The sequence below is a fragment of the Rousettus aegyptiacus genome, unplaced genomic scaffold (genome assembly GCF_014176215.1).
Source record: "Rousettus aegyptiacus isolate mRouAeg1 unplaced genomic scaffold, mRouAeg1.p scaffold_m13_p_2, whole genome shotgun sequence".
NCBI classification, from domain to species: domain Eukaryota; kingdom Metazoa; phylum Chordata; class Mammalia; order Chiroptera; family Pteropodidae; genus Rousettus; species Rousettus aegyptiacus.
Window position 1 is genome coordinate 148290480 of NW_023416295.1, and position 17226 is coordinate 148307705.

A 17226-nucleotide genomic window follows, 5' to 3' on the forward strand; every position below is an offset into this window, starting at 1 on the left:
GGAATTAATGACAGAATTTCAGAATTTCTAGAGGCTAACACTTTCTCTAAAAGACAACTTTTCATGAAAGTCTTTTACTTTCATTTAAGCGATTCTTAATACAGTCAACTGTTAACTATGGGGGTGAAGAACGACAGAGAATAAATTGAGTGTGCATTTAATGGAATCTAAGTGAAAAAGGAAGGGGAGGAAGAGGCATTTTTGTCAGGCTTCTTTAGTGCTCGGCAGAGAGTAAGACAGAGTCCTGTCAATACATAGCATATTAATACTTACATCGATATCTACTTCTTCAGGTCTGTATTTGTATAATGTGCCTCTGCATTCATCTTGTGATAGCTATAAGGAAAAATGTCAAACAGCTACTTTAAAATTAATATTTCAAAATATAATTATTTAGCCTATAGTTAATATTTTGGATTTATATAACAAAAATGAGGTTTTAATGATTTTTATAATTTTAGAAGTTTAATTCAAACACAGATCATTACAAAAGCAGAAAAATATTTAACAGTGATACAATACGCAAGATACATTAAGAATGATGTTAACTTAAGCTTGTCAAACAAAATAGTAAGCTGGTCAAACAAAATTACATAGCACTTTACATCTTTCCATTTGTAAGACATGTTATTTTAATGAAAAATTGACAAATAAAATTATAAGAACTGTATTGAATCAAATATTCAAATCAGGCATATTTCAACAATCAAAACCGTCCTTCAGAGTATACACATAATCACACAACTGTGTATGTGTACACCGAAATGCCAACACATCTTAGTACAATTTTACTAACAAAATCTATTAACATATTGTATACAGATACATAATATATAAACACACATACACAATATAGACTTATCTTGTTCTTCTGTCTTAAGAACTAAAAGATAATGGAGGAAAAGGATGGGTTTAATTGAAAAGAGGAAAATCATTCAAAACCTCATAAAACTGAAAGCCTATGTTATAAACTATGGATAGTCAAATTCCATAAAAAGCTTTTATACGTGTTTGTTGACACCAGTTGTTTTATTATACCGTAAGGAATTATTATTTAGTATAAACATCATTTTTTTCAGTTCATTTTTGGTCAAACAAATCCTCATTTCTGAGTGTGCTTACCAAGATTTCAATAGCCATCCCAGTCGCTACAGATCACATCATAGCCTCTGCAGGCAATATTTCACCATCTCTCTTGTCTTTTGACTTAATATACTGACTACTAGATAATAACAAATACATAGTAGGAAAAATTTAATTGGGGCTCACTGTATATTTACCAAATGGCACATTTTTTCTCAAAGTCGGGATGGGAGAAATATATCCCAACTACATTCTAGACTGGAAAATCAGATTTCATATATACACATACAAATGTATAAGAATGTATAAATTATAGCTACTTATTACATACTCTCTTTAAAAAACTGCTCGACAGTTATATCTCTAGAAGGAGGCACAATTTAAACAGTAGGTAATTTTGAATGGCTCTAGAAATGTGGGAATCAGTAGGTTAAAAATGTAAGCATTCCAAACATACAATAATAAATCCTGGATTTAAGTGTTTCATTTCAAGACACAACTTTCACGTATACCTCATGCAAATGAACCTGTGACTATTTAAGGGTATGCACAGTGATTATTAACCACAAAACTCTACAGAAATGAACATCACATGAAAAATGAATTTAATAACAAACGTCAGAATACTTGTGTGCTATTTTAAAATAAAGATCACTGAACATCCTGAGAAGTGTCAATTATTCAAAATTAAAGCACCTAGATCCAAGAAAAGAATTTATGCTGCAATCTAAAAAAAAAGTAATGAAAAGTTTTACAATCTTTAGATTCATAAAAATGTAAGATGACAAAAATTTTCTCATTTATAAGATGTAAAGTCTTTAGCTACCAAATGTCCAAATATACTTTGCTTATTTAATATTTAAAGTTAAATGCAAAACAGCTTTACTGAGCCATGAAATGCAGTGGTATATCCAGATTAAAACATGAATTGTATCCTATATCTCAGAGTCAACAGATAAAAGACTAATAATTTTAAATGAAAACCTAATAATCCACAATAAGTATTTAGGATATTGGTATACTATTTTTTATATAGGGAATCTTTTTTTCTTTGATATTTCAATTTCATTTACTTTTTAAAATATGTATTTTTTTTTAATTTTTCAGCAACAGCTGACATACAATATCCTATTTGTTTCAGGTATACAACATAGTGATTAGACATTTGTAGACCTTAGGAAGTGATGACCCTGATAAGTCTAGTACTATTTAGAGAATCTTATTACATATTCATTTTCATATTAGTTGGCAGATTATAAAAAAGAAAAATGTGTTCTGTATTGTTATAATTTTAGAGCGATACATTCTTATAGACATAAAAATTAAAATATTTTTCTACCTATATTTTTAGTACCACTGAAAAAATGTACTAAAACCTTTTATCAGGTTATTCAATAAAAATCTTAAAATAATTAACCTTCCACTATACACTGCTTTTACATGTCAGAAGAAAAGTATATGAAAACAAGATTATTCTTTAAATAATTAACTTCTAAGCATGACCTATTTTTCATTACTAAGGCTTTTCTTAAAAAACATAAAAACAATTGCGACCTACAATTGAAGAAGTTTGCTATTCATCTTCAATATAAAACTCCTTCTATAAGAAAAATATATAATCTCATAAATATTCTGATTAACTCAAGTTCTGCATCAAATAATGTTGCATGGCAACACTTTCGATCATTTTTCAAATTCATCTTTAGCAAAAATAAAAAAGTTCTGAGTCTGAAGTATCTCCATAACACTAGCAAAGCAAATGGAAAGGGCTCTGTAGTAATTATATGAGCTTGAGTAGTGCTCAAGCTTTACACAAGTACATCATGCAAACTTTACCATCTTCATACAGATATGTGCTGTACTCCATTTAGAAAATCAGAACTTTTTCATAAGGCATCTAATAATTTTTTAAAAAACTGTTTTGGCATCAAGTAAAATTACTCTTGCCATTTAAAATTAAACTTTCTATTGTATCTACCCCTTTAGTATGTGAAATATATATACACATACATACAGACACAAACTCCAGGAGGATTTTGGAGGAAAATTTGGTAAAATTAGACATTATAATCTATGAGAACTTGAAAATGCTCACCGGGTGTATATATCTTTTAAAACAATTATCAGGTGATTAATTTCATTGATATTAATTATATTATAAAATCTCTGACACAAAAATGTAATAAGAGGCAGAAGAATGATTAGTACATGCAGAGGAATTTTTCAACTTGATTTTCAGCTATTTAGCATTTGTTTTGATTCAGTTTTAGGTACTATTTACTTGACTTTAAGATAATTACTGCCTATGTAATTTCTCAGGTGTCCTCCATTCTTCTAAGGAAATGTAAATATAAAGGTTCTTCTGATAGAAAACTTGAAAGGCTGTGATTCAAAATGGGTCATAAGGCATTATATTGTCACTATAGTTTTGACTAAGTTTCAGAGGCCTATTAACACTTCATTGTAATGCAATGTCAGAAAAACAAAACTGTAACAATGTACATTATAAACTTTCATAAAGATCTTTGGATAATAATAACATGATAAGGGAAACCTTGAGAAAAAATACGATCTAATTCCAATTTATGCAAATTTATAAACAGCTTAAGAAACACATCTGTCACTTTTAAACATCAACGATGCCCTAAGACAATTAAGTATGCTGCCAGTGGCTGATTAAAAAAAAGGATCGTCTGAAGACTCACTAGACTTAACAGCACTGAGACAGCACTAATTACCTAGCAACTGGCTGCCCATCTCATGCCCATGCATGGCTGCTGACATCAGACATCTAGATCTTTCTGTTTTGAATAATTTCAATTTTTTTCTTTCAAGTATTAATATGAAAAATATTCATATAAATCTAATCTAATCAATGATACTGTAAAAGACCAGTTTCAGATATCCCTCCACATCTGAAAAACACCAATTAAGAGATTTTAGTGCAGCAGTAATTTCAATCAGCAATGACGTCTGCAGCATCATCCTCATTAGTGATCAATATAAAAAGGAAAAAACAAAGAAAACAGAACTTCGAGACTAGCAGTCCGATCGAAAATATGCAGTGTGAAAAATAAAAACACAACCTATTACAACTTTTAAAATACCTTTGCTCTCCTGTCAATTTAACACTATATAAAATAATAAAGTGATAGCTTCAGACATTGAAAAAGGTATCAATTCTAGAACAAGTGCTAAGGTTCTTGGTGTGATATTTTGGAGTTGAGTGTCAAGGTCCTATAATCTGGTGATTTTAAAGAATGGAAAGATTCCTTTTTTTTTTTTTTTTTTTGAAAAGTAAAGCTGTTTAACTTTAAATATTTAATACTTCATCTCTTTCTTTCAAATGAAAAATATGCTTAGAAATGAGTTACCTTCCCACCGACTGTTTCACTCTCACAGTTAAAAGACCACAATGCAGACCCCAAGGTGAATAAAGCAAACCAGAGGCCTTTAAAGCCAGTGTGAGATCAAGGTGCTTTTTTAAAAACCAGGTATTTTACATATTTTAATCAAAGCATATATTCATTTTTCATGTTAGTTAATTTTCTTCTTCTGTATGATTTAAGTAATTCTAACAGGTCATAGGCCACAGTAATTTGAGAGTGTTGAAGTGGAAGAAGCTGATGTTGCAAAACACAGCTAAGAACATTTAGACCATGAAATACAAAAAAATTGGATAGAATGTATAAAATGACTTCTTTTGCAGATCTGCAGATTACCAAGGCCCTAAATTAAAGCCAGCTAACTCTATGGCACATATTTTGAGTTAAGGAAAAGAGTGGGGGTAAGATATGACTATCTTGGCTAACTGCGTAAGTATGATAAAAATACAGGGAGAAGAGCCTCCCGATAAGACATGGCCACCTTTAGGTTTTACCATACCAGAGTACAGAAATCAGATTTAAAGAACTCCCAAACAGATCTAATCTAGTCCTAAAACATTGAGGGGAGATTATGGGTGGTGCCCCTTGAAAGGGAAAAAATTTTTTTTTGAGTTTTCTCTAAATATTCCTTATAATGCTTTTAGAGTTAGTCAAAATCAATGGCAATCTAGTAAAATTTTGCAAATGCACTGCAGACCTCCAAGTACATATCAATCAAATACTCTACACAAAAACTTCAGGAAAATGGCACACTTAATATTCAACAGCAAAATGTTCAGCAAAGCCATGCTAAGAATACTGCAGCATCTTGAAAAGCATGGATGAATTGCATTTTTTTCCAAATAGACATAAACAAAAAATGAAATAAGAAAAACACTAATGTTATGAGTAACTCTGAGGATAAACCAAAACTGTCACTGAGGGATTTTGCAGATGATAAAGCAGTATCATTCACTGTCCAAGACCTTACTTGCTGGTACAGTTGGGGTCTTAGCGCCGAGTTCTCAATCATTGTGTGAACCATGTTGATAATAGGTTCATTTTCTTTCATCTATTTCAAATCAGGAGGAGCATACAGCAAACATCAGTTTACAGCACAGCTAGATTTGAAAGACGACACTGTAAATATAGCCTCTACTTTAATATCTTCCTAATAGTGCAGTTTACATTTTACCCCAAAGTTGTACAGATCTAACTTATATAAACCATTTCGAACAAGTATTAAATGCTGTAATAAAGGTTATTTAAAAAGCTTATAAAAAAAAGGTTACAAAAAAGCTTACTAATTGCAATAATGCTGCAACTAGGTTTTACTTTATAAATATTATCAATATAGTCAATTAATGAACATTCCTACATATACTAGAATAGATGATAAAGCATGATTCAAAGGATAAAACTGAAGAGCGATATAGCCTATAAATGTAAAAGCAGATTTACCAGTTTACTGATTACTTGATCAGTAAAAGAGCTTAAAATGATATTCAATTCTTCATAAGATTAATCAGAAATCTTTATAAGATTAATCAGAAATACGAATATTAAAATTTTAGAATATAATCAATATATTCTATCACTTAGATAATCAGACATTAAAATTAATCTTGATAGACACTTATATACTTTATTTTGAATTTTATCACAGTGTCACACCATCTGTAGAATTATTTCAAGGATATGCAAACTAAAATTTACTTAGCAAAGACTCAGTGTATCTCCCTAGCTCCTAAAAAGGCTGAAATCATGGTTCACATTTCCAGCTCTGTTGTACTTAATTACTGCCTCTAAAAAAAATATTTGTTTTAGCAGGCTCTGGACCTCAGAGGTAAAGCATTCAAAAGACAATCATCATGATATATATACAGAGTGAAAGGCCAACAGAGTTTATACCATTTGTTAAGCAGAGACGTCTATTTATAATTGTGATTTGTGACATTTAGTTTACATAATTTTCACCCTCTATTATAGAAAATAAGCATTCTATCATGATTAACAAATGCTACTTTACTGATTTCGCAAAATCTACAACAAAAGTTTACTAATCTTAAGATTCATAAGCATATAATAGAAGTAAAAAATCTTGAAAACTGAATCTAGACAATTTTATTTTCAGACTACTTACTGATGTTTCATGTCAATAAAAACTGTTTTGGCTGTCAAACGAGAAACTTTCTGTTCCTGGTTTAATCGACTTTTACAAAGTTTTATTTGAGCTAAATAATTTAATTTAAAATCTATGCATCCACGTATTAAACTGGAACTTCTATGCATCAAACTCAAATCTACACATCAGTTAATCTCAAAATTTTTTTTCCCTCCAGTGTTATCCAGCAAGGGACCAAGGTATTTGTAGGTGACATCTCATGTAGATGGGAAACGAACATGTTGATATGCAGTACAGAATAAATTTTTTATGGTATTGGAAAGTAACTTGTAAATAGATAATTACAGATATAAATTTTTTCACAGAAAACATAAATTACAGAAATGAAAGACTTCTTTATATTTTAAAGTGCCCTCTATGTTTTAAGGGAATGCTAATGATTTTATTTTAATGAAATGTTGATCATGGAATAAAGTATAACTGCTTTTTCGTTTTGGCTTAACCACCTGACTACACTGATACACACTTTGTATAATTCAAGTAGCTTAAGGTTCTATTCATTTTCAGTATTTAATTTTAATTTTTAAAGCAATCTCATCTATACTACTTTTCAACAGCTTGCCATTGAAATTATAACAGTACCTGACTCAGAGATTATTGGGAAAGAGGGTGAAGTTCGGGAGCATGAATGTTTAAGAAATAATGAATATCAGATACTATCCAAAAGCAGAGGATACTCAAGGTCAAACTGAAATTTCCCACTGACTCTTGGAAATCTGGCACCACTAATGGGCCATTGTGTTAAATGGTTAGTGCTGTCAATATGGCTCACATCTTTAAGTGGAGCTTCAATATGGTACAGATTAATGACTTATGCTCCTACTCTAGGCTTGAGGAATTTACTTAAAAATGTATTTAAAAAGGGAGAAGAAATAATGATTAACGCAGAATAATCAGGCCTGATTTATTTACGGTAAATGTGTGTATGTGTATATATGTGTGTATATATACATATGCAAGCCATGTGTGTGATTTAAAAATGCCGGTTTAATTTACATGTCAAAGATCATGAAATATTAAGTCACTGAGAAGGGATCTTTGCAAGAAGAAATTAGCTTAGGAACAGAAAAACTAAAAGCAAAAATAATATTTAAAAATAACACAAACTGTAGTGTCTCAGAGATTACTTCTAGAATTAACTATTTTTCACTGTGAAAAATTTAAAGCATAATATAGTGAATCCTAGAATATTCAAATTAGAAGGCATCTCTGGAAGCTGACAATTTAGTACAACAAATGAATGAAATGTTAGCAGCAATTACTTTGTGGTGTGGATTATTTTTTTCTTCCTGTATATGTCTCTAGATTTCGCAAATTTTCTGAGATGTTGCTTTTCTAATTACAAACAAACAAATCTTTATCGAGGAGTCAAGGATAAAAATACATAAACATGAAATAAACTAAATTAATGGAATTATTATCCTCTGGCAAAAGCCCTTTGGTGACATAAAGAGGCTAAGAAAAATTCTAGCATCATGTGTTCGTATCATGTTCAAGGCTGGGAGTTATGGTAGAAGAAACCATTGGAGTCCTCCAGTGCAGCGAGGCGTTCATCTAGAGAACTGTTCTCACAGCGCTTACTCTTTCAAAGCTGTACAAATATTGCCACTTTCTGTATGTGCTATACATAAAAGCGGTTAGAAAGCACAAAGATAGTGTTTATGTTTCAGAAAAACTAGACTTTTTTTTTTCCTTTGGTGTCCCTTGTGATTTTTATCTCAGTAGTTCTCAAAGCTGGCTGGGACCAGGAAAAAATGGACCTTGCGTACTGCACACTTTTTTCTCTTTCTGAAGATCTGTGGGCAGTTCTGACAGGATATCAGGCTTGAGAACCGTGTTCCCATCCTGGCACTAATTTGAGTAACTGAGGACTAATTCACCCATCACCAGTAAGAAATTTTTTAAGGCCCTAACGGGTCAGTACAAAATGCTGGTCACGATATCTGCACAGCTATCAAAAGATGAAAAATTTCACTAATTATCTAAATACAAGTATCGCATCTAGGTTAAAATATTCTTATTGTATGAGATATTAAGAGGCTTAACTCCCTTAAAAATAAACTGAATCTTCTTATTACATAATATTAGCAGACTCAGCAGAAATCAAGGGGGATCCTAGGTGTTAACCAGGAATACAATTTTCAATTGCCAGTTGCTCCATTATTCTAGCAACTTTTAAACATTGGTTCCAAAGTCTCTATCACTAGGGAAATCAGACCAGCTACAAATGTAGAAGGAACAGGATATTATAACTCATATGATAAATGCGCCTGAATAATTTTTTAGTGGGAAAGGCCGGAAGGAGAAAGAGATTAGCAGTGAGCAGAGCCAAGAGATCACTCATATAATTCATCTTTGAAAAAGATTAATTTTCCAATCCTCCTTTAAGTATAAGAAGTGGTTTAGTGGCTTAATTGCTCTTTTAAAAAGTTTATATAATAAATCATCTAGAATAGCATTGTACAAAAGAACTTTCTGTGAGAACAGGAATGTTTTATACTTGTGTAGTCCAATATTGTAGCCACCAGCTACACTTGGCTCTTTAGCCTTTGAAATGTGGCTAGTGTAACTAAGGAAATAAATTTTACTATTAACTGCCTTGCAACTGAGTTTCCTTGAGTCTGAATCTGTGCTGACAGCTTCCTCCTTTTCTTTGAGCAAGCAGGCTGGATGATTTCTATCTACACTATAGAGCTTTTGTCCTTCACTGATAACCAACGAGAAGACCCATTTCTGTGCTGTCATTTTCCATTTACATGGAAAATGGGCTTTTCCTCAATTCTTAATGATATCTTGAGAAAAGAATTTTTAAGTTGGGAATCTGTTTTAACAATAGTGAAAAACCACGATAGCCTAATCACTGAAAAATCCATTTCTCAAGAATGTCCTCCTATGTCTACATCAATAAACTCTTAAGATGTGTGGCAAAACTGAAATGCTAAAGAATTTGACATGCTTAGGGTGAAGCTTTGAGGAATGCAGGGGTCTTTATAAATAGGTCACTTAGATAATGACAATGGAAATCCCTTCCACTCGCACTGGAGGCAATTCTGAAAGTCCCAGAACCTGAGATTGAAGGGTATGACTATCTTTTGAAACTACTCATTGTTTAATAGGAAACAGAGAAATCTGAAGTGACTTTTTAAATAGAAGAATGTAAATAGGTTTCTTAATAGCTGATGGAACAAAGTACTGAGGTCTATTTGAAAATTTTAAAGCAATCAGAATAGACTGCCCATGCTATATGTTTTCTAAAAGTAAAATTTTGGAAAAATACAATTGTTATACATTCAGAAGAATCTATGGTACTTTATGTAGACTATATAATGTACCCTTGTTTTCTTCAAAAGAGAAAGTTAGATCTCTAAAAAAGGTAACAACAAATTGGGACACTAACATAGGAGTTAATAGTATCTGACGTTCTCTTAAAAGAGAAAAAAAATTTTCTTAAATGGCTGATGTAGTAAGTACTAGATTCAGGAATATTGATAAGGTCCATTTATTGAGAAACATTATGAAAATGCCCTAAATACAACAGAACAAAAAGAGGGTACTCTTTATACTCGCAATCTCATTTAAATTGCTGAATTTTTAAAGTCATCATTTTGACATACATACGTACATATATATGCATACATATATGTATGTATACCTGTTATATTTTGAAGGAAACTGAAGGTGTAGGCTAATGTATTTCTAAATAATTTACTTAACAATTTACATAGTGAGCCATCACCTTTTTTTAATCTAAAGGTCTTTAAAGTATTTTTGGAAAAGCAAAATCCTTTTTGCTACAGGACAAATTTTATAGATCTGATTTTTACTTCAGTGGCTTAATCTATTTTCCTTGTTTAAGGACTCTTAAACACTGTTCCTCTAACTTTAGGTAATATATAATTACCTGATGCTACCATCTCTTTTCCTGGCATTCATAGGCAACTAGAAATATTAAAATAACTTAAAATTCATTTTATAAAAATGTTTTATTGTGAATATAACATTTGAAATGGTCACAGTTTTCTCTTTGCAAATACTTTAGCAATACAATTTTAAAAGGGGCGAAACATTCCAAGATTGAGTATTTTACATTTGTTAGTAAAATGAAATATTTGTTCTGGACATGGGTAAATCTACTCTAAAATATAGTTGAGCTTTCACTCAAAATAATATCTTCTAGATACAAGGATCTGTGTTTTATTAATAGCAACTGTATTCTTACTGGGTTATAACTGGTACTAAGTAGCAGAATTCCTGCCATTAATTCAAAGATTTATCAGCTTATGTATGAACTACATAATCATACCCTTAGGTCAATCCTAGAAATGTTTTTGGCATTTATGCTCAACTTTATTTCCTTCCTGGGCTTTGAAAATCATTTAAGAATTCTTACTTCGTAAGCACTAACATCCTGCTTTACACTGAGCTCCATAAATCTTTGCTGAATGTACTTTCTGAAAAAAAAAAAAAAAAAGCAAAAATACGATAGAAGTTAAGAGCTATAGTAATTAGGCTACAAAATTATTTGCTTTTGTAAATACAAAATAGAACAGTATAAATATTAGGCATTTTAGGAGGGGTGGGGAATTTTTGTTTTTATTTTCCTATCTTATAAGAAAATAAATATGTAACCAGGAGCTGATAGTTCTCAGTAACAAAGACCATTAACCCAAAACAGGACTACTCTAAGAACAATGCCATTAGTTTTAAAGGAAGTCAAAACTGATTTTAAAAAGGGGGGTCAGGAGATAAAATTCATTATCACAAGGTATTCATCCTAGCTTTGTGACTCTGGGCAAGTCATTAAAACTGAGTAAATGAAGATAAAGGTAACTAGCCCACATGCTGCAAAGGCCATGGAAGTCAAGTGGGATATTGTAATATGACTGCTTTGAAAACTGTAAAGGGATACTTAAGCTATCAGGACGAACAAGTACTGGACAGGTGCACAGAGAACAGGGCTTACAGGGGAGGAAGTATTTCACGGCTGGGGAGCAGTGGTGGTGGAATGAAGGCCTGAATGACAAACCAAAAAGAGACCAACCTTATTTTGTAGTTGACAGGAAGTTTGTGAAATTTCTTGAGTTAGATGAAAGACAAAATGTGGCAGGTGCTTTTTGAACTACTAAGATTTGACGACTAAACGGTAACAAGGGGCTAAGTATATAAAAGGTGTCATGGTGGTGTGTATTATCCTGACTAAGCACTTTGCAGATCTTCGACCCTTGGATTGCTAGATCGGCAGGCAGGATGCCAAGGACTGTCAGTCACACTGTGGGTCCTTCCAGGTTGCCATTTGTTTTTTTCATCCACCAGGCAATCGAACTGTGAAAGCCGGAGGAGGAAACTGGGTCTCACTTTTCTCTTTTCCTCGAGGGCTTAAACTAGTCAAAGTTCTAGATCTAAGCAAACAGCTAAGGCAAAGGTCTTGAATCCTTCTCAAAGACCAGTGAGCTCTTCTCCAAGGACGATATGTTCAAGAAATGTTTGTTACAACAATGAGGCGGAACATGACCAGTATTTTGAAGCATTTTTGTTTTCAGTTTTTTGGTCAGGGAATTGAGAGATAAGATGACCTTAATTTTGGACATGTTGAGGGATATACCGAAGGCAGAACTTCCAAAGGGAGATCTCCATAGGCAACTAAATACATAACTAAAACTGCTGAGAGAGGGGTTTCAGACATCTTTTGTGTCCCTATCCACATCCTATTAGCCTATCAACCACTTTGTGTATATCAACCTACTAGATGTTCATGTATGTATAATGCCAATGTGGTGGAGAGTTAGTCTCAAGGGGCAGCCCTTGGTCAATGGAGATTAGGAGCCAGTACAAATGCCTCCCTCTTCTATTGTTCAGCTGGGTAATTCTACAGTGTTTCTACATTTGTCAATAAGAATCAGTGAGATGAAGCCCAAGTTGCCTATTGCAGTTGATAATATATTCTCTCCTTCCTTGCTCACTCTCTTTACTCCTGTGTGAACTTTCTGCAAACAAGCCCACATCAAAGAAGCTCACATCAGAGGTTCTGTTTTCTGGGAGAAACCCAAGCGCAAGAGATGAAGAACAAGAAACAAAGAGACAACTAGTAAAATAATGAATAGATGAATGCTCTCGGAGAACACCAAGAAAAGGGAACTTCTCCAGTTAGGGTTGAGATGGGTGAAAATAGCAAAAAGAGACAGAATAATTACTGGTAAGAAACAGGAGAACCATGAAAATAAATTGTAAGCATTAGACAAGCCAAGAGATCAGAGTACTGAAACACAAATATTAAGTCCATGTTCTAAATTCTAATTTACCCATTGTCTATTTATTTAGTCTTAGAGTTCTGTCATTATGTTATATTCTGCTTAAGAACTTTTTGGGTGTCAGCCCCTTCTCCCCACTACTTATATGATCAAATATGGAGAGGAAGGGGGAGAGAGAAAAAGAAAAAGGAGGAATGGGGTGTGAAAGAGAGACATGAGAAAATACAGATATTCTGTACCATGTGACTAGTTTGGGTTAGCAAGTGTTAAATAACACATTTAATTTTCTAGTTTCCTTAGTTTTTTTTTTTCTAAATGCCTATTCTATATTCCCTAGAAACGTTACCTCTTGTAGCTCTCAATCATCCTTAAAAATACAAGCTCCAGGACCCCTTGAAATATTAGAGAAAATGGGATCTTGCTTAACAGTTCAGTAGAATGAGGTTGCTGAATTGACACGAACAATGAAAGCCATCAAGAATCTTTTCAATCATCTTGTTAGCATTTCTTCCCTTATAGGGAAGCTGTCTTTCACAAACACAAAGAACAAAATGCAAAAAGTACTCTTGGATTTTTACCTTGAATGGTTTCAGTACCAATTACATACACCCAGCTAATTGTTCCTTTTTGCATTTCCCTTGGCATAAGTATGTTTAAAGTAGTCAAGAGTTCCTGTCTGCATAGTTTTTTCATTGTGGTTTCTTGAAAGCATATAAAAAGCATACTGATGAGGAATGTCCACAGCCATCAATGATAGAATATCGGACTTCTTCCAAAAGTCACTAGTAATTTTAGTGTACAGTTCATAAAATATTAATATTTATAAAAAGAATCACATCATAAAATCTGAATGCTACTATAAAACTTACAAATTAGGTTAGCTTACTCTTCAAGATGTCTTAGTAGTTAGTATTAAAAGTGATTTTCTTACCCTCTCTGAAGAATTTGATACTTTAAAAATGCACAAATAACAGAAGGATTTAGCTATTGACTCTTGCAAACCTTAAACATTTTCATACAGCAAAGAACACAATAGGTATGTTTAAGCTGTTATTTTTCTTTTATAGTACTATAGCAAATTGGTTTGTTATGAGAAACTCCCAGCTCTTCCATACAAATTTAAGGATAAGATCCTTTAGCTTTTGATGTTTAAGAATTGAGAAAGCTGATATAAACAAAGTCATTTAAAAATGGAGTTGGAGCTGTCATTCCAGAGGAAAGATCTTGCACATCTTGCTCCCTAAAGCTTTGGAATGTTTGAATTGGGCAAAATAACACTGTATTCTAAACGACCATTTGTAAAGCTAAAAGAAAAGCAGACATCCTGACTACGAGGACTGAAAATTAAGGACATTCTTTAGAAACTGTGCCACCTTGTATAGCTAAAGAATAATTTAGCTTATTAGCACCAATAGAAATTCCTTCCTTCTATTCATGTAATTATTTCCTTTCCCTTTCTCATAAAAACCCCCATTGCCTTTATCCTATAACCGAGACATAATTTGGGGTTTTGCCTGAATCTATGCCCCTGGATTGCAATTCTTTTTAATCTCAAATGAACGTTTCCTCTCACTTTGGTAGTTTATTTTAGGTTAACAGAATATACAATTTGATGCTATGTTCAGAAATGACTTAAGTATGTTCTAGCTGGGGGAAAATAGCTCCAGCTGGGTAAAGGTGAATGAATTTCATTAAATTATGGAAGCAGAGGGATATTCTTTTCCCAAAGAATTTATGAGTACATTGGGCACAGGCAATCCCCAACATAAGTGTGGCCAATTGTGGTATGTCCTTTCTTTTCCCATTCTCATACAGATGGTTCTGATGCAATTAACTACACTGACTCTCAAAGGAAGAGGAGTAAAGGCAGAATGTCGTAATTTTAAGGGTAATTTGTGAAAACACATTCAATATTACAATTTTATATTCAAATGACGGAAAAAAAAATACCTGTTACAGTACCAGTGAAGGTGAAGCTCAGATCTGTAGAAGTGTAGAAGTTAAACTCAATTTACTGCAGTAGGTATTCTTAAAGAGGACGGCTGGCTGGTGGAGTGGTATAATTAATCATAAAGTGTTGGTTGGGGGACAGAGAAGAGGATTGGTATATGTTTAGTCTACCCACAAGGGGGCAGCATGCTCATAAAAGGCTGTGAAGCTTGCTCCAAATTTCTTGATCCCCTGTTCATCTCCACCTGCATCTCTTAGCATCTTGTTTTGTTATCATTCCCTAACATGGAAAGCTGGAAAGAAGGTTTTAAGAAGAAGGAAAAGGGAACATCATCTAAAGTCCCTCATAACTGCTCTTCAATCACTAATAGGGAAGGTTAGAAAAATGGAGAAGAAACAAATGGAGGAAAGAACTAAAACGGGAGCGAGGAAAACAGATGGAGGGGTTGGGATCACATTCTAATTTCCCCATTCTCATCAATCTTCCCTTCACGACTAATCAAAAAAGCACCAGCTTCCGTTTCACTGCTTCGTCCATGGAGAAGACTTTATAAGTACCTCTCTTTAGCTCCTGGTCTGGTTTCTGAAACCCCAACTTCATGTCCCTTGCTTAGAACAACCAGCCCTGCTCCAGGCTGCCAGAGCTGAGAACTAGACACTGGTGGAACTCTTTGCCAAGTGACAAGATTAAGAAACTTGAAGTCCCTATTCCAAATGTTAGACCGCCATAGAAGATATATATATATATATATATATATATATATATATATATATATATATATATATATATATTCCTAAGATTCTGGCTGGGCACTCTGAACACATTTTCTAAGAGATGTTTTCCTTAATATTGTTAGGGTGTTTGAAACTGTTAGTTCAGTTTTTAGGTATAGTCTTGGGCTAAATACAGCCTTTATGCCCTGGACTGGGAATTTAACCACCAGTGGTACTGCTAAAAACACCTAATAACCAGCAAGAGTAAAGGAATCAAAACAGCCAGCAGGCCCTTTCTGTGTCTTACAGCTGAATATCTAACTGTTGACTACAATAAGTTTCTATGGAAACCTGTTACTTTGGTTTCAAACGAATGATTTACATTTGGCTCTGTGGAAACATCAGGAACTTCTAATCATCAAATGCTTGTTCCTCAGGCCATCTACTTCTAAAACTCCTAATCTACTCTATTTGGAAAAAAGAAGAAAATATATCAAGATATTCTCTTTTCCCTCATTTTCAAAGAACTGCAACAGGACACTCCCTTTGTTCAGAGGAGATACCATTATAAGTGATGATAATCTCGAATATACTTCCAACTCCCTGGGAGGTACAGAGCCAGTGCAAATCTTACTTATGGTTCCCCCACCCTCCCTCCCCCCGCTTCTGTATTCTGTTAGGCAGAGGAATAAACAAGAAAAAAGCTAATAAATGTTAAATCCATTTCATACATATATTTTAGGAGGGTATCTGCAAGTTTCATTTACTATAACCAAAAGTTCCTCTAATATTCAGTGATAACTAAGCTGAATGAGAAGAAAATGAGTTACTGATGTATTATTTATTTATTTTGTAAGAATCTGGATGGGTACATAAAGTATACAGTTGGGATTATTGTATGTTCACAGGTTATACTTTGGAACTATATTATCTTGAAATTCACAAAAATGACAAATATACCTATGACAGTCTTAACAAATGAAGGCTTTGAACAAATCTACTGGCTGAGCTATAAAAGCATAAACAAGTTGTTTAAGAGAATGAAAATGAAAAAAAAATGCAGAAGAAAATTCTACCATGTAATTTGTACAGGTTTTGTTATTAAAAAAAAAAAAAAAAAACAAAAACACTTCAGTACATGACCCATCTTCATAAGGGTGATAATTAGAAACCAAACTATATTGTTCAAGTTATAGGCACCAGAAATCAAGATTTTTGGATTTACTATATAACATGTAAATCCTCAGAATTTCAGATAAGGTATTTTCTTTTTTTTCTTATAGGTAGTCCAGTAATATCAGAAATGAATTTACCTCTGAAGCAACTCAGAGACTACCCTTAGGTTTATTTTTCATGAATAGTGATAAGGATTAAGAGAATTTAAATCAAATAAAAATTTTCTTTTGATGACTATGGTACCTGACAAGATGCAGGAGGAAGACTACACTTTGCTGCTGGCCTTAGGCTATTCTGATGATGTATTAGAGCAAGCTGATAAAAAGTGTTGAAAGTGAGTATCAATTAGTAGTAGTTCATCTGGTATAATAAATAGTATAAAGTGTGACGAGAGCCTTTTCCTTTGACTTTAAGATTTTAAAATCTATTTCTCAATTTGTAGTTATATAAAACTGATCAATCAATTTACAAACCCAGGCAATCAATAATACTTTTAAGATCAAAA

The 17226-nt window shown here is 32.9% G+C and overlaps 1 protein-coding gene across 12 annotated transcripts in view; it reads right to left on the minus strand.

The window, feature by feature from the left end:
• PLEKHA5 (pleckstrin homology domain containing A5) overlaps positions 1–17226 on the minus strand; it is a 191124-nt gene that overhangs the window by 26107 nt on the left and 147791 nt on the right. For 5 of the 12 annotated variants that reach the window (XM_016140437.2, XM_016140438.2, XM_036236918.1 and 2 more), the window contains 3 exons: positions 5440–5520; positions 848–883; positions 274–336 (listed from right to left, as the gene is read on the minus strand). In XM_016140437.2, coding sequence (XP_015995923.2) covers positions 274–336; positions 848–883; positions 5440–5520 — 180 coding nt within the window. The remainder of the gene's footprint in view (positions 1–273; positions 337–847; positions 884–5439; positions 5521–17226) is intronic. The other 7 variants (XM_016140445.2, XM_016140446.2, XM_016140450.2 and 4 more) reach the window with 2 other exon arrangements.